At 40.2% G+C, this 22671-nt stretch overlaps 1 protein-coding gene across 1 annotated transcript in view; it reads left to right on the forward strand.

Annotated features, from left to right (window-relative positions):
- The first annotated feature begins 345 nt into the window (after positions 1 to 345).
- The window catches only part of LOC118487504, a 64570-nt gene continuing 42244 nt past the window's right edge, over positions 346 to 22671 (forward strand). Inside the window, exon 1 of the mRNA XM_035984399.1 lies at positions 346 to 745. Within this exon, the coding sequence (XP_035840292.1) occupies positions 346 to 745 (400 nt within the window). The remainder of the gene's footprint in view (positions 746 to 22671) is intronic.

The following is a 22671-nucleotide window of genomic DNA, read 5'->3' on the forward strand; positions in this document are numbered from 1 at the left end:
GGACCTACCACGATGTTTCAATGGTTCGATTCAATCAAAGTCATGCTCTGTCAGAGCGGATGTCCCGAACACCTACGAACTGTCAACGCAACTGGCGTCTTCCAGTCCAGGGCTCTGGAATGGTGGATAGCCGAAAGGAACAAATGTGGGAATGATGTAGCCTATGGGCTTACGTGGGATGAGTTGAAGGACATCATGATGAAGCAGTTCTGCCCTCCCCACGAGCTTCAGAAGCTGGAAAATGAGTTCTGGCACAACAAGCAAGACGGTGGCGATAACGCCAGTCTAACTGCCCGCTTTAAACAGCTGAGTATCATTTGTCCCGGCCAGGTGGCAACACCTGACATGACGATCAAGAAGTATATCCGTGCTTTACCGGATTGTGTTGCTGACTTCGTGCAAGACGCGAAGACAACAACAACTGAAGAGACCTACCTGCTCGTTGCTGAGATAAACGACAAGCGAGTTCTCGCTGGGTACTTCAAGAACACTCCGAAGAGCCTTCATCAAGCAACCGCCGCTCCCACCGCTGAAACCGCTGTCGCACCGCAAGCTTCAAAGTCCTCCCGCCGCAAGAGAAAGAACAACAACAACAGTAGCAAGAATTGTGTTGTCACAGCCGCTGCTCCGTTCCAAGCTATACCTGCTCAACCGCAACCTCAAAACCGCCAAGTAGCGGCACCGGTGACTAATGCACCACTGGCTAAGCGTGCTTATACTGGTCCTCACCCGGCTTGCCCTACCTGTACTTATCATCATCTCGTGGGGATTGCTTATAGATTCTGTGTTAACTGCAACATGTACGGCCACTTTACTGCCAACTGCCGTACTGGTCCACGTCAAGCTCCAACTCCAGCTCAAGGTCAAGGTCAAGCTCCTGCACCACAAGCTCTCCTTCCTGCTCCATAGGGTCAACAAGCAGCTCCTGCACCCACTGCTCACGCTAGAGCTTGCTTTGCATGTGGTGATCCCAACCACTTTGCAAACATGTGCCCCAACAGAGTGGTGAAGCAAGAGCCACAACAACAGCCGCAACAACATCAACAGCAGCAGCCTCAGCAGCAGCAGCCTCAGCAGCAGCAGCCAGCAGCCCGCGGACGTGCTTTCAACATCAACGCCCGCCAGGCTCAAGCAGACAACAATGTGGTTAATGGTACGTTCCTTGTGAATGGTATATATGCTTCGTGTTTGTTTGATACTGGAGCAGATAACTGTTTTGTGTCATTAGAATTCGTAAAGCTCCTTAATCGTAAGCGCGCCTATCTCCCCTCGACGTTCGATGTTGAAGTTGCCACTGGAAGAACCGTCGCTGTAAATTCTGTTCTACGTGATTGTACGCTTGAACTCAACAATCACATCTTTCTTATCGATCTCTTTCCAATGCAGCTCGGTAGTTTCGATATTATAGTAGGCATGGATTTTCTTCATGAAAATCGTGCTGAAGTCGTTTGCTTTGATAAAATGATTCGTTTCTCGCTCGCTAATGGTGATCAACTATGTATGTATGGCGAAACTCCTTCGAAAGGTCTTAAACTCATGTCGTGTATCCAAGTAAGTAAGTATCTCCGCAAGGAATACAAAGCTTTCTTGGCTCACATCATAGTAGCGGTGATGGAAAAGAAAGAGAAGGCAATAGATAAGGTGCCTGTGGTTCGTGATTTTCCTAAAGTCTTTCCTGATGATTTACCTGGTTTACCCCCGAGCCGTGATATTGATTTTCGTATTGAACTCATTCCTTGAGCCAATCCTGTTGCTAAATCTCCTTATCGCCTCACTCCGTCCGAAATGCGCGAACTCTCGAGTCAACTCCAGGAATTACTTGACAAAGGCTTCATTCGCCCTAGCGCCTCTCCTTGGGGCGCACCAGTTCTTTTTGTTAAAAAGAAGGACGGGTCGTTCCAGATGTGCATCGATTATAGGGAGTTGAATAAGTTGACTATCAAGAATCGCTATCCCCTGCCGCGAATCGATAATTTATTTGATCAACTGCAAGGTGCTACATGTTTTTCGAAGATTGATTTACGCTCAGGTTATCACCAGTTACGCATTCAGGAGGAAGATATACCGAAAACCGCTTTCCGAACCCGATACGGCCATAATGAATTCGTCGTAATGCCCTTTGGATTAACGAACGCACCCGCGGTTTTCATGGATTTGATGAATCGCGTGTGTAAACCATTTCTTGACCGCTTTGTCATCGTATTCATCGACGATATCCTTATCTATTCGAAGTCGAAAGCCGAACACGCGCAACACCTACGTTTGGTTCTCGAACTACTCCAAGGGAATCGACTTTATGCCAAGTTCTCCAAGTGTGAATTTTGGCTAGAGAAGGTTCAATTTCTCGGTCACATCGTAAATAGTCAAGGTATACACGTCGACCCCGCGAAGATCGAAGCTGTTAAGAGTTGGGTTACTCCAAATTCACCATCCGACGTTCGTTCGTTCCTCAGATTGGCGGGCTATTACCGTCGATTCATCGCTGACTTTTCGAAAATCGCCGTTCCGCTTACTTCTTTGACGCTGATGCGTGTGTAGTGTAGTATATTTTTATATATATATTTAAGCCCTTTTTACACTTTTAGCCAAGTTTTAAATTTATAAAACACGATATTCACTAACACTAAACACACATATGGGCAAGTGCACCCATCGTGGACGTAGTATAGTGTTGGTAAGATACCGAGGTCGTCCAAGGACACAAGAGCTTTTAATACCGGTTTATCCTCAACGTCTAATCAAATCAAAAGGTTAGAAAAATGTTTTAAACTAAGAAAAATAAAAACTAACTAAATGCTGAAAATAAAAATAAAATAAAAACAGATAGACAAGATGAATCACTTGGTTCCGACACGTGTATTAGTATAACCTTTGATTATTTTCGCACTTTTGCACTTGTTTAAGAGATTATCTTAGTTATTGTAGTAGGCCCCTCTTTTGAAGGCGACGTTACCCTCAACCCAGTAGTTTGAGTCAGCAAGGATACAATCCTAAAGGGTCGGATTATTGAAAGATAATGAATTAAGTTATTAATGCAAATTGTGGTAGGCCCCGCTTCTGGCGGTGACGTTACCCTCGGCTAAGTAGTCTGAGTCAGCAGGGATACAGTCCTAAATAGCCGGGTTATAGTATTAATAGTAGTTAACTTATGAGGGGGTCAAAGAGTTTGGATCCCCGCCATCCAATACCTATGGGCATTGAAGGAGATCCTACTAAATTTGACCCAGGTCCCAAGCAGGACCTCTAAACGCTGAACAAGGGCAAGACCCTTACCAAACCGTTCCCTTAACCCCCGACCAGGTAGCCAACATACCTCCATATAGACCGTGGAGATATGAATGGTGAAAATCTTTTATTTTATATAGACAGTAAAATAACGCCAAGACACCACGGACAAACGATAAGGAAAGATCACCTTCAACATAAGTAACTAGTTATTAAAGTCATTAATACAAAACCAAATAAAAAGTGCAAAAGATTAAAAATAAAAAGTATTATACTAAACACTTGTCTTCACCAAGTGATGTAAGAGACTTAGGCAAACATGGCCTTGATTGTCAAGAACTCTTACGATCAATCTTGGATCCCGAGACGACTCACACACTCTACGATGGACAATGGATGATGGTGGTGGATGATGGTGTTATGGTGGTGGTGGGTGGTGGATGAAGTGTGAGAGAGGTGGTGTGCCAAGGGATGAGAGAGAATGAAGCCAAGCTCCTCTATTTATAGGCTGAACAGAAGGCTGGACACGGCCCCGTGTCCGCTGGACACGGCCCCGTGCCCGCCTGACACTCTCTCTCCTCATTAATTGTAATTGCGAATTACAATTAATGCGCATGCTGTACTTTCACCACGCCCCCGTGCTCGCTGGACACGGCCCCGTGGTGGGCAATGGAAGCTTCTACTGGTTTGTCTTTTCTGCTGCTTCCTGGGCACGCCCCCGTGTTCGCTGGACACGGGGCGTGTTCAGACTCTGTTTCTTCCTTTTTGCTTTGGGAGGTGCCGTTGAGGGTCCGGGCAGTCTACTTTTGTTCCTTTTCTTGTATTTATGGTAGAATTAGTGGTCTTTTTGCTTCTTTTGTGATTTTGAGCTCATTTCATCCTGAAAATACAAAAGGAAGACAAAAACACTCTTTTTCCAACATTAGTACTTAAAAAGGGTTAGTTTTATGCCTTAATTGATGTGTTTTATATGTTGCATTTTACACACATCAAATACCCCCACACTTGAACTTTTGCTTGTCCTCAAGCAAAACTCTTTAAATGTGGCTTACACTCCCAAATGGAATAGGTAGAAGAGAAGTTTTTTTTTTTTTTTTTTTTAAGCTTGTCCTAGAGTGTCGGGAATCCAAGGTTTTCATAGGCTTTATTTTTATTTATTTACAATCCTATTCGTTATGATTTATTTTGAACTATTCATAAGATAAACTACTTAGTTGGGCATAACATGCCTTATTAAAATTCCATTTATATACAAGTTCACATACCTCACGGGAGATCACTCAACACTCGGCCGAAGGTGTATATTTTAGTGAATCACTCGAGAGCGGCACGGAACTTACGTATTTCCATAGGCTTGCCAAGCAATCAATCCTCCTCCTTTTTAACTTTTTACCTTTGTAAATATCAAGAGGACTTTTTGGGTGAAGGCTTGGGTTTAAAGGTGGGTGGTTGGTTAGTGGTTAGTAAAAAGGCGAAAATCGTAGCAAGCGTCGGTTTTCGTAAAATACCTTGTTTTTAGTGACTTATTATTTTTGAAGTATTTCTCCAAACAAGCTTTTTATAGCTTTTGTTTGTTTTTTGACTTCATCATCATTTTTTTTTTTTTTTTTTGTCACATGAAAGGGCAAGTTGACGAAAAACCGAGCTTGTTACTAAAATAAAGGGTGAAAAAAATGAAAAAGGTTTTTTTTTTTTTTTTTGGTGGGTAAAAATGGTTTTTGGGGTAATGAAATGAAAGGTTTAGGCTCAAAGGGGCTATCTAGGGGGATTTTGGGTAGGTTAAAAAAATGAAAAATAATGGTTTTGAAAGAAAAATAGTTAGTCCTAATGCCTCCATCATTTACTTACTTGGGTTTAAGTTGGTAAGGACCGGGAATGTATCGTCGTGGCAAGTTCTAGATTTGTAAGGACCGAGCGGCTATTCACACAAGAAACGAAAAATGAGCATTTAATCTAAATATGTGTATTTTTATGCTCAATAAAGGCTCAAAACTCACTTTTGTGGGAATGGGTTTTTAATGTGACCAAGCATATATAATCGAATTTTAAACTAGACTTGTTATGCCGTTTCATAATTTTCTTATGTTGGTTCCTTTTTTTATCACGACGCTATCGGTTGTAAACTTGTAAAAATATAACCTTTTTAGAACTTGTTATTCCCAACTTAAACTAAGACAAGTAAATAAAAAAAAATGAAAAAGTTTTTGAAAAAATTTGGGGTGTTTAGCGGTTCCAATAGAGTTTTGTGTAAGGCTTGTGTTTAGGATTTTGCAAAATTTCAAGGTTTTAGCATCCCCCCCACACTTAAATTACACATTGTCCTCAATGTGTCCAAAAATAATATTTTTGGTTGATTAGAATGTATAAAAGTATGTTAAAAAGCAAAGATTTTTGTTACTGGCATCCTGGACACGGCCCCGTGTTCACCGGGCACGGCCCCGTGGTCAAGTGCCAGTAACAAAAATTTCAGAATTGAAACAGAAGCCTGGACACGGGGGCGTTTCCGCTGAACACGGCCCGTGTCCAGTTACCTGAACTGGGTGATTTTTCTGCAGGGGCTCAGCACGGGGCCGTGTTGGTTGGGCACGGCCCGTGTTGAGCCTTCTGTGATGGAGATTTTTTGTCGGGTTGCTCTGTTCTTCATGCATGGTTCCATTTTTCTCGTTCCCTTTTTCATCCATTACCACCATGAGTGTGTTTTACAACCATCTATCATAAAAACCATCATAACATTGCAAATCATAGAGAGACATTACACTAGGTTAGCTAAATAACTAGGGGATACATAAGGTTATCAAAAGAGTTCCACTTATTTAAGAAAATTTCGGGAATAGCTTCTCGATGTAGTAACTCTCTTTAGCCGATGGCTCCTTGGTTGTCATTCAAAGCCATTCTTCTATCTCCCTAGGGAGGTAAAAGGTAGCCTCATTCTCTTCGGTGTCTCGAGGAGGAACGCTCACCGGGATTCCTTGCACCACCCTCGGTTGAGGTACTTGGTGCATGGTGTGCCATTCTGCTGGAATGATAACCTCGGGTGCTACATTCCACGCCCTTTGGGTTATCACCGGGACCAAAGGCGGGGAAGCGAGAAGGTTTAATCTCTGGTGCAAGAGATTTACTTCCCGTAGGCAACCCTCCAAACCTACCGTCAGATGATTAATACGATCCACCAAAGCTTCTTCTACTCCCGTCATCTCGTCTATGGCTTCCCTCAAAGCGTAAACGTAGTTTACTAGGGAATCTTCTGCCGTAGACGACCTCCTTCCACTTCGGTTATTTCTTGAAGATGTTCCGCTGTTCCTGCTGGCCATTTCCTGCGAAATAATCCGAAGATAACTAAACTTTCGCAAAACAGTACCTCGAACACGGCCCCGTGCTTAGTGAGCACGGCCCCGTGTTCAGCTATCTGAAGGATTTTTGCCTAACGACTCCAGGTTTTTAAATTATTTAAATACACTTTTATTGTGTTTTAAGCTTAGATAATTTAAAACAAAGTTATAGAACTAACTTTAAACAAGAATCCGTGGCAAAAATTCCTACAAACCTTTCATAGAAGGTTGGAATCATGGGTTTCCAAGCTTCCATGGAGGTAAGGTTTGAAAAATTTTTGGAAGAAGGAGAAATGAACAAAAGTGGAAAAGACAAGATGGTCCTTAGGAACCTTCTTTTAGCACTTACCTAGGATGGTATATGTGAAGATCCCAGGAATCTCTGCTTGGTGAAGTGGTCAAAAATGAGCAGAATTCAGGCTGCATTTAAAGAAAACGACAGCACACTGGACACGGCCCCGTGTCCGCTGGACACGGCCCCGTGTGCAGGGAAAATCCTGACACATTTTGTCCGTATTCTGACAGAATCAGCAGAGAATCTTCTGAGTGAACACGGGGGCGTGTTGACCGGGCACGGCCCCGTGTCGGTAGGCTGTTTTATGGAGTTTTGTTTTTACTAAGGAGCTAATCTATATTGGGTGGCTCTTGACTTGTTGGAACAACCCCATAGTGCCTAAGATACCTTAATTGTCCTATACTAAGGCGAGAACGCAAGAGGTTGTCGGTGAGGGTAATTCCTATTTTCATTCTAGGTGGACAAGTCCAACCCTTTCCCGGGCTCTCGTTAAAGAAGGTGTATGCCGAATCGCTCAGGTCTATGTATGCACCGAACGAAGTCGATGGGGAGTCCTTCACGGCACAACCGACACAGGGACGACTATCGTCCGCGTCTTTTCTAGGTAAGAAGGTATTTTCGGAAGCAACGAGGTTGTCGGAATGCGGTTCCAACATTTCCTCATGGTCATCATCTTGGGATGGATCTAAAAAATCCTTCCTAAGTTCTTTTGACCAATTTAGAAGTAGTTCTTCTAGTTGAAATAACTCGTCAAGGAGCATTTCTCCTAGAATATCTGGCTGGGCGCATTCGAGGGAGAAATAGTGCTTATTTTTACTTTCGCCCCTCTTAAGGTTACAAGGAATCGGTGGGTCTATATAGTGGGGCCTATAAGTGAGGAAGAAACATTTTAATTCCTCATGTTCGCCTCCACATATTCGACACCACAAACCATAAGAGTGCCGAAAGTAAAAAAGAATTACTATCACTCATGTTTGTATCAGAAATTACCAACCGCCGGGATCTAACGGTTCTGTTTTCAGCAACTGAATCTTGGGCACGGGGGCGTGTTGAGTGGACACGGCCCCGTGTTCAGCCTACTGTCTGACTTAAAACAGGATTGCCAGTTCCAATGATTGAGCACGGGGCGTGTTCAGCAGGCACGGCCCCGTGTTGAGCTCTGCAGAAGCTAAAAATCTAAGAAAAATCCTAAAAAAAAAATAAAGAAAAATAAAAATATGATTAGGCCGTTGATTCCTAACTTTCTTAAAATCCTTGTGTCCCCGGCAGCGGCGCCAAAAACTTGATGCGTGTGTAGTGTAGTATATTTTTATATATATATTTAAGCCCTTTTTACACTTTTAGCCAAGTTTTAAATTTATAAAACACGATATTCACTAACACTAAACACACATATGGGCAAGTGCACCCATCGTGGACGTAGTATAGTGTTGGTAAGATACCGAGGTCGTCCAAGGACACAAGAGCTTTTAATACCGGTTTATCCTCAACGTCTAATCAAATCAAAAAGGTTAGAAAAATGTTTTAAACTTAAGAAAAATAAAAACTAACTAAATGCTGAAAATAAAATAAAATAAAAACAGATAGACAAGATGAATCACTTGGATCCGACACGTGTATTAGTATAACCTTTGATTATTTTCGCACTTTTGCACTTGTTTAAGAGATTATCTTAGTTATTGTAGTAGGCCCCTCTTTTGAAGGCGACGTTACCCTCAACCCAGTAGTTTGAGTCAGCAAGGATACAATCCTAAAGGGTCGGATTATTGAAAGATAATGAATTAAGTTATTAATGCAAATTGTGGTAGGCCCCGCTTCTGGCGGTGACGTTACCCTCGGCTAAGTAGTCTGAGTCAGCAGGGATACAGTCCTAAATAGCCGGGTTATAGTATTAATAGTAGTTAACTTATGAGGGGGTCAAAGAGTTTGGATCCCCGCCATCCAATACCTATGGGCATTGAAGGAGATCCTACTAAATTTGACCCAGGTCCCAAGCAGGACCTCTAAACGCTGAACAAGGGCAAGACCCTTACCAAACCGTTCCCTTAACCCCCGACCAGGTAGCCAACATACCTCCATATAGACCGTGGAGATATGAATGGTGAAAATCTTTTATTTTATATAGACAGTAAAATAACGCCAAGACACCACGGACAAACGATAAGGAAAGATCACCTTCAACATAAGTAACTAGTTATTAAAGTCATTAATACAAAACCAAATAAAAAGTGCAAAAGATTAAAAATAAAAAGTATTATACTAAACACTTGTCTTCACCAAGTGATGTAAGAGACTTAGGCAAACATGGCCTTGATTTTCAAGAACTCTTACGATCAATCTTGGATCCCGAGACGACTCACACACTCTACGATGGACAATGGATGATGGTGGTGGATGATGGTGTTATGGTGGTGGTGGGTGGTGGATGAAGTGTGAGAGAGGTGGTGTGCCAAGGGATGAGAGAGAATGAAGCCAAGCTCCTCTATTTATAGGCTGAACAGAAGGCTGGACACGGCCCCGTGTCCGCTGGACACGGCCCCGTGCCCGCCTGACACTCTCTCTCCTCATTAATTGTAATTGCGAATTACAATGAATGCGCCTGCTGTACTTTCACCACGCCCCCGTGCTCGCTGGACACGGCCCCGTGGTGGGCAATGGAAGCTTCTACTGGTTTGTCTTTTCTGCTGCTTCCTGGGCACGCCCCCGTGTTCGCTGGACACGGGGCGTGTTCAGACTCTGTTTCTTCCTTTTTGCTTTGGGAGGTGCCGTTGAGGGTCCGGGCAGTCTACTTTTGTTCCTTTTCTTGTATTTATGGTAGAATTAGTGGTCTTTTTGCTTCTTTTGTGATTTTGAGCTCATTTCATCCTGAAAATACAAAAGGAAGACAAAAACACTCTTTCTCCAACATTAGTACTTAAAAAGGGTTAGTTTTATGCCTTAATTGATGTGTTTTATATGTTGCATTTTACACACATCAACGCATAAAGACAAGCCTTTTGTTTGGGGAACTGAACAAGAGACTGCCTATCAAACTCTCAAGCATATGCTCTACAATGCTCCTATCCTCGCTCTGCCCGATGGAAACGATGACTTCATTGTCTATTGCGATGCCTCGAACGTTGGTCTCGGCTGTGTTCTCATGCAACGGGACAAGGTTATCGCCTACGCGTCTCGTCAGCTCAAGATCCATGAGAAGAATTATACGACCCACGACCTCGAGCTAGGCGCAGTTTTTTTTTGCGTTGAAGATTTGGTGACACTACCTTTATGGTACCAAGTGTACGGTCTTCACCGACCACAAGAGCCTACAACACATCTTAAACCAAAAGGAACTGAATATGCGCCAACGCCGATCGGTTGTACTTCTTAATGGTTACGACTGTGAGATTCGTTATCACCCTGGCAAAGCAAATGTCGTTGCCGATGCTCTATGCCGACGAAGCTATTTGCATAGCGTTCGTAATATCAATAATGGCGATCAATTGGTGAATAAATCGAATGGTATATTCCATTATCTAGACCGAATTTGGATTCCCAAGCGCACCAACTTACGACAAATTCTGCTGGACGAAGCCCACAAGTCTCGATATTCTATTCATCCTGGTGCCGACAAGATGTACCATGACCTTCGTCAACGGTATTGGTGGCCTGGAATGAAGAAGGATATCTCTATCTATGTTTCGAAGTGCCTGACTTGTTCAAAAGTCAAGGCCGAGCAACAAAGACCCTCTAGCTTACTGGTATAACCCGAGATCCCGATGTGGAAGTGGGAAAACATAGCCATGGACTTTATAACGAAACTTCCGCGTACACCTTCAGGTCACGATAGCATCTGGGTTGTCGTTGATCGTTTGACTAAATCTGCTCATTTTCTGCCGATACGAGAAGACTTTAAGGTAGAAAAATTAGCCCGGATCTACACCGACGAGATCATCTGTCGACACGGGACGCCTCGTGATATCATCTTTGACCGCGATGGTCGGTTTACCTTGCGTCTTTAGGAAACATTTCAATCTGCTCTCGGTACTACTCTTAATCCAAGTACCGCTTTCCATCCCCAAACCGACGGTCAGACTGAAAGAACGATTCGTACCCTTGAAGACATGCTTCGCTCTTTTGTCATAGATTTCGGTGGTAATTGGGACGCGCACTTACCTTTGGTCGAATTCTCGTACAATAACAATTATCATTCTAGCATCCAAATGGCACCATTTGAGGCATTATACGGAAGAAAATGTCCATCGCCAATTGTGTGGCATGAGATCGGAGACGCGCAAATTACCGGTCCTGAGCTGCTGCAAGAAACGACTGACAAAATTCTCTAAATTCGAGACAATCTGCTGAAAGCTTGGAGTCATCAGAAAAGTTACGCCGATAGACGCCACAAGCCCCTTGAATTTGAAGTTGGCGATCACGTACTCCTAAAGGTATCACCTTGGAAGGGTGTGATCAGATTCGGCAAGAAAGGGAAACTCGCGCCTAGATATGTTGGACCCTTTAAAATTCTGGAAAGGATTGGGAAGGTGGCCTACAGACTCGAACTACCAGAGGAACTTAGCAACGTCCACCCGACTTTCCATGTATCGAACCTTAGAAAGTGCCTGGCCAACCAGAATTTATAAGTACCACTTAAGGAACTACAAGTGGACGAAACATTACACCTCGTGGAGAAGCCTGTCGAGATCATAGATCGAGAAACCAAGAAGCTCAGACGCTCACACATTCCCATTGTGAAGGTTCGCTGGGAAGGCAAACGCGGCGCAGAGTTCACCTGGGAACTCGAAAGTGACATGAAGGCGAAGTATCCATAGCTGTTTACGCCTGCGGCCTAATTTCGGGACGAAATTCCCTAAGTGGGGGAGGCTGTAACAACCCGCGTTTTGAAAGTCAAAGTACAAGTCAAAGTCAAAGGAAGAAAAGATTGCTAATTGCGATCTGTCACTCCTTGCTTAACTATTGATTGTACGCCTTGACTTGTAATCGAATTCTAATATTTCTTTGCTTTAGTTGCTTTATGTGGAGTATCTATAATAATCGCATGTTGATCGTTAATAAATTTATCGCTAATCGCATGACAATCGCATTCGCAACTTGATTTACAGGTTCTGTATATTGTTTTACGTGTGTGTGCTATTTATGTGTTACTTGTGCTTGTTTATATTATGTTTATGGTGATTTATCAAAACGCAATCGCAACTCTACCGCAATGCAATCTAATCACAAACGCTAAATGCAAGTTTATTTATGTTGATTGTATATTAGATATAGTATTTATGTGACTATTAATTAAATCTATCGCATCGCTTAATCGACACTCGCTTAAACGCATTGCAACGCTCAACGCGTAAATTGAAACATCGAAACCCAGCTCGCGGCAACCCTTCGATCGAATGACCATCCGATCAGATGGTCATCTGATCGGGTTGCCATCCGATCCATTACTACACCGCCTTTCCTCTTTTGGAATCCTATAAATAGCCCTGTCACATCACAAATAGTGATGCGACAGCTCTCTCTACGACCCTTCGACTTCTCAGCCTATTTTCTCTCGATTCCTCACGGTTCTTATAAGTTTTCAACTCAAATCTTGTACATCCATCATCTACCCACACTTCTTCATCATTTTCACCTTTGAATCTTAACTTTTAACCATGAAATCAACTCATTTGAGGTGCTCTAGGGTGATGTCAACATGGGGTTCTTATGAACTTCAAGATTAGGCCTCATTCCACCAAGAACAACTCGGATCTAAGAGATTTTCAACATGTTTAAACACTGATTTCGCATAAATCCAAACATTTTCAGAATTTGAAGGATTGAAAGATGTTTTCATAACCTTCTTTCAACTCTTTTACACTCATGCACTCAAAACCGATAGAATCGGAGCTCGTTTAGGCCTTCTACTCGTTTCCTTGTGAAGTGTCGTTCTGAGATCTGATTCCTATCAACGAGATAACCGACTTAGCGGGCTGAACATGAACAACCGTCATGAACAGTTAACTGATCGGGCTGGGGTGATTCCCATCCGATTGGGTAACTTGGGCTTGGTGGGGTTTCTGTTGTTTAACACGTTGTCATACCGCTTCGATCAAACCACAAACTTTTCAAAACTTAACAAATTTCAAAATGAGCAAGTCACCCTAACGGACTGCCGTCCGATCGGATTGCCATCCGATCGAACGACAATCCGATCGGATTGACTTATGGTCTCAACACTTAACATTTTTATAATTTTCAAAGATCATCAGTTCTAATGGATTGTCATCCGATCGGAAGACCATCCGATCGAATGACCATCCTGCTAGGAACTTGTTCTCCAAGAAATGTCTTGTTGGACGGATCGCCATCCGACCGAACGACCGTTCGACCAGACGACCTGAAAGGTAGAGATACTTCTCTGTTTTTCAAATGCTATAACAAAAACTTCAAAGCCATCATACACAAACACATCCATCTCAAACGAATGTCAATCTAACCGAATGGCCATCCAACCGGATGACCATCCGTCCGGATTGTCATCCGATCGGATGACCATTCGTCACCTAGCACGCTCGTCTCCGTTTAACGCGCCGTTCATCGCTTATGATATCATTCTGTAATCAGGCTAACTTTCCAGTGCTCCCTTCAATCCAAGAGGGTGTTTAGTTATTAAATGCTATCTGTGAGTATACTCGAACCCTTTTTGCTTTACGCACTTTTGGGTGTTACATACCTTACTTATTCAATTCACAATCGACACACAACGCAAACAATTTTATACGCTGACCGTTATTGCATGTTATACATGTTATTCGATGAATGCTTGTATGTTATGTTTACACAGTGATTGTTGCCTGACACCTTAGCAACGGTAGTACTATAGTTTGGACTCAGCACCTGTCATGGACAGGGGTTGTTAAGGGCTTTACTTCACGTGTCCCAGTGGGGATATGTGTTGCGCATTCTACAACTCGCAGTCACATCTGTGCATATTTCATTGTCGATAACCTACTAGCTTCACTTTGCTACATGTTACATGTTGGTTATGCATAAAAAGATTTTTTTTCGCTATCTATTATACTATTAAACTAGTATGCTCACCTTTACACTATGTGTATTAACCTCTATTTTAACGTATGTGACAGGTGTTTGAGATGCTAGGATGCTTGCTATGTGCAATCAAGTAGGAGAGTCTAGAAACAAACAAAAACAATTTATATTTTGAGTTGTCGGAACAATGATTTGCCTTGAGATACCTATGTCTGTAATAATTGTTTTGCTTTGATAAGTTATGGTATGGGACATAATATTAATTATCTGGTAAATTAGTTGTTATGGATTTCTCTTGGACAATCTGTTTCGCTCAGTGCCTCGCCCCGATGTTTACGCCATCGGTTGGGGTGTGACATCACGAATCAGAGCTAAGATCGATCTATTCACCTCTAGGGTCCAGGTGCTACACAAGCACAAACTAGAGACGCTGTGAACTTTAGTTACGCACCGTCACGATGAGTGCCATGTCGTTGATGCCCAAACGACAAGACTTAACATATAATTGCTCGGGTGACAGGGTACAATGCCACATCAGAAATAAGTATATCTTGACATAAGTCTAAGGGGAATATACAACGACTAGTGAAAACATCTGTACTACAAAGTAACAGAGTTGAATAAAATACTATGATGTCAAGAACAGGAATCCGTACCAACGAGTAACGGAAAATAAAAGTATACTACGATAAAAGGAAAACAGAATCCGTACCTTATTAGCATAGACAACAAAACCAATAATCAAACTTTCCTCAACAGGTACAAGCGCTTACAGTTTATGCGCAACCTAACTTAGGTTTACGAAATCTTAAACTTCATTACATGTTTCATTGGCTTTCCGGCAACAAAGGTTTTGGGGCCTTATTTGTTATTTATTATTGAGCATAACTAACCTTGATAAATATTATATATTATTTGAAAAGAAAAGGTTCTAATTGTCATGAATTTATGTGTGTATGTTTGTATAGATCGTTTCTTTTATTTTAAAACATATAATACCACTCTCAACTTGTTAAAGATTACTTAAATAATTATGCTATTTATTTAATATCCCTAGGAGTAAAATGCCCGGATAGTTTCTGTGGTTTTGTAAAATAACACATACAGTCCATAACTTTTGGAAATTACATCGGTGATCCCTGTGGTTTGACGAGTTGTTACCCGGATAGTCCCTGGAGTGGATGTCCGTCAGTTTTCTTCGTTAAGTCCATCTGAAATTACTTATTTACCCCTCCCTTTAAAAAATAAAAAAAAACAAATATGAATTATTAAAAGTGTGGGGCCCACATTATTTACCCATCCCTTATAAACAGTCGGCCATCCACACCCACCATCACCATAGCCACCCTACCCCTTGACCGCCGGACAAACACCCACTCCGCCCCTTCATAGCCGACCAAACCCTCACCCCCTACCACCTTCTTCCTTACTCCACAACAACCAAAGCCCGCCGAACCACTTTGTTCATCCCCTTCTTTATACCACTAGAAAACAACAACCGAATCGGACCCAAATCGTTTTAAATCATACCAAATGGGAAACCGGATATCACCAGTTCAAAAACCTCGATTTCTTTCCAAATTCTTTGTGTTGGTCCGAATCGTTATAAGAATAACCATAAGAACATCATTCCAACACTTTGCGCTTTCGAATTTCATCCTATATTCTCTGTTTCGTCTTTTGTTTGTGGTTGTCGCAGTCGTCGGAAGATTCGTTCTTGTCGTTTCTACTTGAAACTTTGTAAGTCTTTTTGACATCGTTTTAACCGGTTTACATAGGGGATCAAAAACCCCATAACGATTTCGAGTGCTATCGACTGTGTTGTTCGAATTGGTGTGTTTAAGTTTATGGGTTTTTCGGGTGGGTATTGTTTGGAGAAGGTGACCATTATTGAGCTTTGTTTGAAATAATTTGAAACAAAATAAATAACAAAAAGGGGCGCTGGCCTAGTGGGTGGACAGTTTGGATAAGTCACAAAAATCAGAGTGGTCGTGGTATGGTGCGGCGGTTATATTTTTAGGGTGGAGGTGGTGCGACGGTGGTGGGTTTAGGGTGGAGGTGGTGCGGCGTCGTGATTGTGATTGTTACAGTGGTTGATTGGTGGTGTTTGGTAGATGTGGTGTAGTATGGTGGTGGTGACCAGTCGTTTTGTGGTGGCATGGTGGTGGTAGTGGTGGTTTTGAAGAAAGATTCACATATTTAGAGAGAGAGAGGTGGGGTGGGGGTGGGGTGGGGTGTTTTTTTATGTAATGATTAATAATTAATTGTGAGGCCCAATTGATATTTTAAATGATTAATTAGTTTTTTTCTTATATTTTAATAAAAGTAAGGGGTAATTTTGTCTTTTTACATTGATTTAACGGGGAAAACTAATGGACATTCACTTCAGGGAGTATCCGAGCAACAACTCGTCAAACCACAGGGAGCACCGATGTAATTTCCAAAAGTTGGGGACTATAGGTGTTATTTTACAAGACCACAGGGACTATCCGAACATTTTACTCATATCCCTAGCATCTAGAGTCATAAAAATATAGTAAAAATGAGATTGTCAAATAGCATATTTGTAAACCAACTTCAGCTCACAACCTTCAAATCATCATTTGTAAATTGGAGTTTGACTTTTAAAGTTTCAAGCAGTGACTGTCACACCCCAAAGCCATGGCGGAAACATCGGGATGAGACGAAAATGAGATTGCAAGAGACTTCATAACATTATGTGACAATATAAATTAAATTCCAATTTCATTTCAAGACTAAATGTCATACAAAGATTCCAAATAAAAGACAACAACTGTTTCAAAACAAACATAACATCAAAATAGATAAATTAAGTCTAGGTGTATATCTAAATTCACCTAAATCTTGTTTCATCTTGTAACCTCATCTCATCAATCAACCTGCAACATGTATTAAAATAGAGTTGAATGCAAAAGCAAATGCGAGTATACAAGTTTTTGTTACATAGCATAATATAGCATAAAATAGTTTAAGTGCTCATATCCAACATAAATCATATTAAGCAAGCTTACTAGCAAGCCGAAACGGTGTACTTATATGTTCAAACCCAAGTTTCCAACGCGTTAAAATAGCCTATCCCAAATAGAATAACGAGAGGTTAACATGTTTAACTTAACAATACCCCAAGTAGCGTGGGCGGTGCGTTAATCCTATAGCGTTATAATTGTTAAGGTAGGCCAGCAAAGTTAATGAAGCATATAATTGACACAAATAGTTTACATTAGCATACAAGTCACAACAAGCATCATATAATTTCATGTTAAGCATGCATAGAGTTTAAAATAGTTTCATGTGAAGTGTAAGTTTATAATCATACATGTTGCACCCAAAAGTGATAAAAAGAAAACGAGATCGAGTATACTCACGGTTTTGCAAGCTTTCCTACTTGAAATCCCGCGAGTGATGTTGGTGGATGGATTAGTTTGGAGCACCTTGTCCTTCTACACGAAGAAAACATAGGTGTGTGAGTTTGGGGAAATCGGAAGATTATAGACTCGGAGTCTAAAATGTATGGAAAAATAATATAAGTGAAAATAATCATCTTGTACACATAACACTTGTTCTTGACACTATTGAAACTCAAAAGAGTTTGTATGATTTCATGGATTCAAAGGTCCATTAGAGTCGTAACAAGTGCATGGTCATATATGGTGTAACATATTCTTGACAAGTAACTACTAAGTTATCATCAAGTTTAGTTACTTAGATATATATATATATATATATATATATATATATATATATATATATATAGAATACATAGATAATATAAAGATTACAAAGCCCTACAGGTCAAGCATGAGGTAGGAAGAACAAAGCTCCCATTTAGGTACCTCCATTGTTCACCACTGCACTTGTTGTCATAAACAACAAGGAGGGTCATGAACTTACAAGTATTTATGAAATAACAACAACTAATCTATGGAAAAAATCAAGTAGTGAGTGGATTTCTATGAAGGATAGCCCAAGCTAGTCCAACTATCACACATTCATCAAGCTTCATGCTTGAACACTACTTGTGGGTAAAAACCCTAACTAAAACAGAATGTTTGTGAGTATTTAACCTCTGATTTAACATTTCTCAGCCTTGTTTTTTAAGCCCAACTGACCATTCAATTGATTATGAGCATTAGGACATAGGTTTGAGATGAGTTAGACTCAAGTTTAACTAAGATTAACAAAGTTTAAGTGAAACAGAAACTAACAGTCCACTTTAGAGCCTTTTTGGTGACATTCCAGAGCTTGGTTTTCCATGGAAAACCTCTGGAAATGTTCCTAAGGTTGTTCCAAGCAAGTGGGAAAAAGAATGGATGAAAAACGTTAAGTATTGAGTGAGTTATGCTCACCTTTGTGAAGGTTGATGATTCTGCTCGAACTTCAGATTATCAGTTGATTAGAGGAAGATTTGAGAGTGTTGTTGATGATTTGAAAAGTGTAAAATGCTTGGAAGGCACTTGGGTTTTATAGGGGAGGATTAGGGTTGGGTTTGGTGAAGAACTAAATGCATAAAACTTGTTTAAAACTCAAACAATTACCTAAATGCGCTCAAAATCACGCTGATCAAAGGGGCTGCGGACTGGGAGGCCGTCGCGGGCCGCGACAAAGACAAGGCCAGTCTTCGCGGGCCGCCAGAGATGGTCAGATGCGAGAAGTTTGAAAATTTGTCATTTTTCGCCCCTAAACTTTCATTTTTGCATGTTTTAAGTTATATTTAGGATAATTTGAGTACAAGAATCATTTTTAAGGGTATTTAATATATTCCACTCATAAAATTAATGTAAGGCGAGTATAAACATGAATATTTGACGTTAATAAGTGTCGAAATTGTCGAAATGTAGCATATAGTTTACAAGTTTGCAAGTTTGACAATTTTTGCACAAAGTATGAACGAAGTGTCGTATAAATGATGTTTTTGAACGTGTGACCATGTATGTAGTGTATATAACATAAATGTAACGGAAACATGAATTTCATTATGATTCAAGTCTCGGATTTTACATCGTTTACAATGAAAGAACGATTACAAGAGTACAAGGTTTCCGAAAATAGAATTATAAGCAAGGGTTTCTAAGAATAGAAAGTACGAAATAGCAGGGCGTTACAGTGACGGACCCAGAATTTTTTTCATGGGGTGCGGAAATTTTTGGTAATCAATTGTCCATCGCTATATAACAAAAAAATCAGCCCGATTTGTGTCGCGTCGGGTCACGTGCTAAAAAAATAAATAATTCAAAATTAAATTTCAAATACTTAATAAAAAGATTAAATTTCAAGTACTTAATAAAAAAGGTTCTTATTAGAAATCCATAATAGAAATAAAATATTAAAAAAATTATGCAAATAAACAAAAACGTGTCAATTCAAACTAAATAAAAAGTTATGAAACACAATACATGTAAAGATTGAAATAAAATTTTAGTTATAATAGTCATTTAGTAAAAATAAGTTAAAAATAAAACGGTTACATTAGATGAGGTACTCAAAATCATTAAATGTTATAATAGAAGGAGGGTTGAGATCCTGTACAAACAGTGCTAACTGTAAGAACCGTAAGAACGGATCTGAACCATTGATAGTTCAAATCAAGGGTTATGGTTGATTATAATTAAAACCCTTATAATTAAAAGTTAGTACTAACAAATTAGGGGTAATTATGTAAAATTGCTAGTCATTTGACATTTTCAATTAAATACAAATTTCACCAAGGTTTTTTAAACTAAAATAACTTTTATATACTTCATTATTTTTTTAAAAAAAATATACCATAAAATCAAATATTTTTTAATCTTTAATATGAGTACCATATTGCTATACTTTTTTTATTTATAAAAGTAACTTCTAAAAAAGTTACCAAAAGTTGTTTTATAATTGTGCTGATAATGTGCTGATTATGTGTTAATTACAATATAATTGCCCATCCAGATATTTCATAAAATTTGTTAAATATTCTTCCCATAAGATTTTATCCTGCTTGAAGGTGATTTGAATCAGCACTTTGAAAACTAACCAACACGTGTATTAACAACACTTTAAAAACATACCAGCACATATGCTAACAACACTTTAAAAACATATCAACACATGTGCTAACAGAACTTTAGAAACATACCAGCACATGTGTAAGCAACACATTATAAACATACTAAAAAAATAAGTAGCACTTGTTTTAGCAGCACTTGAAAAACAAGCATAACAGGGAATTAAATTTGTTTTTTGCTGCACTTGAAAAACAAGCACAACAGGAAACTAAATTTATGTAAATACACATGCTAACTACGTAATGGAAAATTAATTTCAAGTTTTTATTTTAGTTTATCTGTTTATTTGTTTATTTGAATTCTTGGTACTTATCTTTATTGACTTTTATCTTAGTTTAAAACAATCATATAGTTGTAATAATTTGTTACAAAGTGCTGATTAACAAATTGCCTGTTGTTGGCGGAGATTGTGCTGATTAACAAAGTGCTGATTAACAAAGCGCCTATTGTTGCGATTTGTGAAGATTGTGCTGATTTACAAAGTGCCTGTTGTTGGAAATTTTCAAATTTTGATTTGAAGTAGTGCATGAATATAGGGGATAATTAAAATTTGGAATTAATTAAATTCAAAAAATAGAGTGAGAAAGTCTAAAATACCCTTGTCTAGTTTTTTAATGAAGGACACATGTCTAATAGTGGTTGGTTCTTATAGTTCTTACACATATTGAGGTTTGTATTTGATCCCATCTCAATAGAAGGAATCAAAATCATTAATACAAATAGAATTTTCAATATACCTCCCCACCTTTTCTCTCGGTTTACACAATTTTAGTTTGTTAATTTTCATTTTTTCAAAATTTAACGTTCAAAAAAAAAAAAACTCGAATGAATAATGACAAATTAAATTAGATATTGGGCTGCTTCTGAACTCACAGACAACATTCAGCAGCTGTGTTTGTTGCTGGCTGATGTGAAGCTTTCGGCTGAGCAAGACAAATGGTCATGGCTGGCTGACTCGAAGGGTATGTTCTCTGTTAAGTCGGTCAAGCGTCTTCTAGATAACGAGTCATCGGCTGCCTCGGGTTTCGTTATGAAGTGGTGTCGTTGGGTTCCGTCTAAGTGTAATTGATGTGTGCAAAATGCAACATATAAAACACATCAATTAAGGCATAAAACTAACCCTTTTTTAGTACTAATGTTGGAAAAAGAGTGTTTTTGTCTTCCTTTTGTATTTTCAGGATGAAATGAGCTCAAAATCACAAAAGAAGCAAAAAGACCACTAATTCTACCATAAATACAAGAAAAGGAACAAAAGTAGACTGCCCGGACCCTCAACGGCACCTCCAAAAGCAAAAAGGAAGAAACAGAGTCTGAACACGCCCCGTGTCCAGCGAACACGGGGGCGTGCCTAGGAAGCAGCAGAAAAGACAAACCAGTAGAAGCTTCCATTGCCCACCACGGGGCCGTGTCCAGCGAGCACGGGGGCGTGGTGAAAGTACAGCAGGCGCATTAATTGTAATTCGCAATTACAATTAATGAGGAGAGAGAGTGTCAGGCGGGCACGGGGCCGTGTCCAGCGGACACGGGGCCGTGTCCAGCCTTCTGTTCAGCCTATAAATAGAGGAGCTTGGCTTCATTCTCTCTCATCCCTTGGCACACCACCTCTCTCACACCTCATCCACCACCCACCACCACCATAACACCATCATCCACCACCATCATCCATTGTCCATCGTAGAGTGTGTGAGTCGTCTCGGGATCCAAGATTGATCGTAAGAGTTCTTGACAATCAAGGCCATGTTTGCCTAAGTCTCTTACATCACTTGGTGAAGACAAGTGTTTAGTATAATACTTTTTATTTTTAATCTTTTGCACTTTTTATTTGGTTTTGTATTAATGACTTTAATAACTAGTTACTTATGTTGAAGGTGATCTTTCCTTATCGTTTGTCCGTGGTGTCTTGGCATTATTTTACTGTCTATATAAAATAAAAGATTTTCACCATTCATATCTCCACGGTCTATATGGAGGTATGTTGGCTACCTGGTCGGGGGTTAAGGGAACGGTTTGGTAAGGGTCTTGCCCTTGTTCAGCGTTTAGAGGTCCTGCTTGGGACCTGGGTCAAATTTAGTAGGATCTCCTTCAATGCCCATAGGTATTGGATGGCGGGGATCCAAACTCTTTGACCCCCTCATAAGTTAACTACTATTAATACTATAACCCAGCTATTTAGGACTGTATCCCTGCTGACTCAGACTACTTAGCCGAGGGTAACGTCACCGCCAAAAGCGGGGCCTACCATAATTTGCATTAATAACTTAATTCATTATCTTTCAATAATCCGACCCTTTAGGATTGTATCCTTGCTGACTCAAACTACTGGGTTGAGGGTAACGTCGCCTTCAAAAGAGGGGCCTACTACAATAACTAAGATAATCTCTTAAACAAGTGCAAAAGTGCGAAAATAATCAAAGGTTATACTAATACACGTGTCGGATCCAAGTGATTCATCTTGTCTATCTGTTTTTATTTTATTTTATTTTCAGCATTTAGTTAGTTTTTATTTTTCTTAAGTTTAAAACATTTTTCTAACCTTTTTGATTTGATTAGACGTTGAGGATAAACCGGTATTAAAAGCTCTTGTGTCCTTGGACGACCTCGGTATCTTACCAACACTATACTACGTCCACGATGGGTGCACTTGCCCATATGTGTGTTTAGTGTTAGTGAATATCGTGTTTTATAAATTTAAAACTTGGCTAGAAGTGTAAAAAGGGCTTAAATATACATAAAA

This window comes from Helianthus annuus, chromosome 15 (genome assembly GCF_002127325.2).
Source record: "Helianthus annuus cultivar XRQ/B chromosome 15, HanXRQr2.0-SUNRISE, whole genome shotgun sequence".
Taxonomy (NCBI): domain Eukaryota; kingdom Viridiplantae; phylum Streptophyta; class Magnoliopsida; order Asterales; family Asteraceae; genus Helianthus; species Helianthus annuus.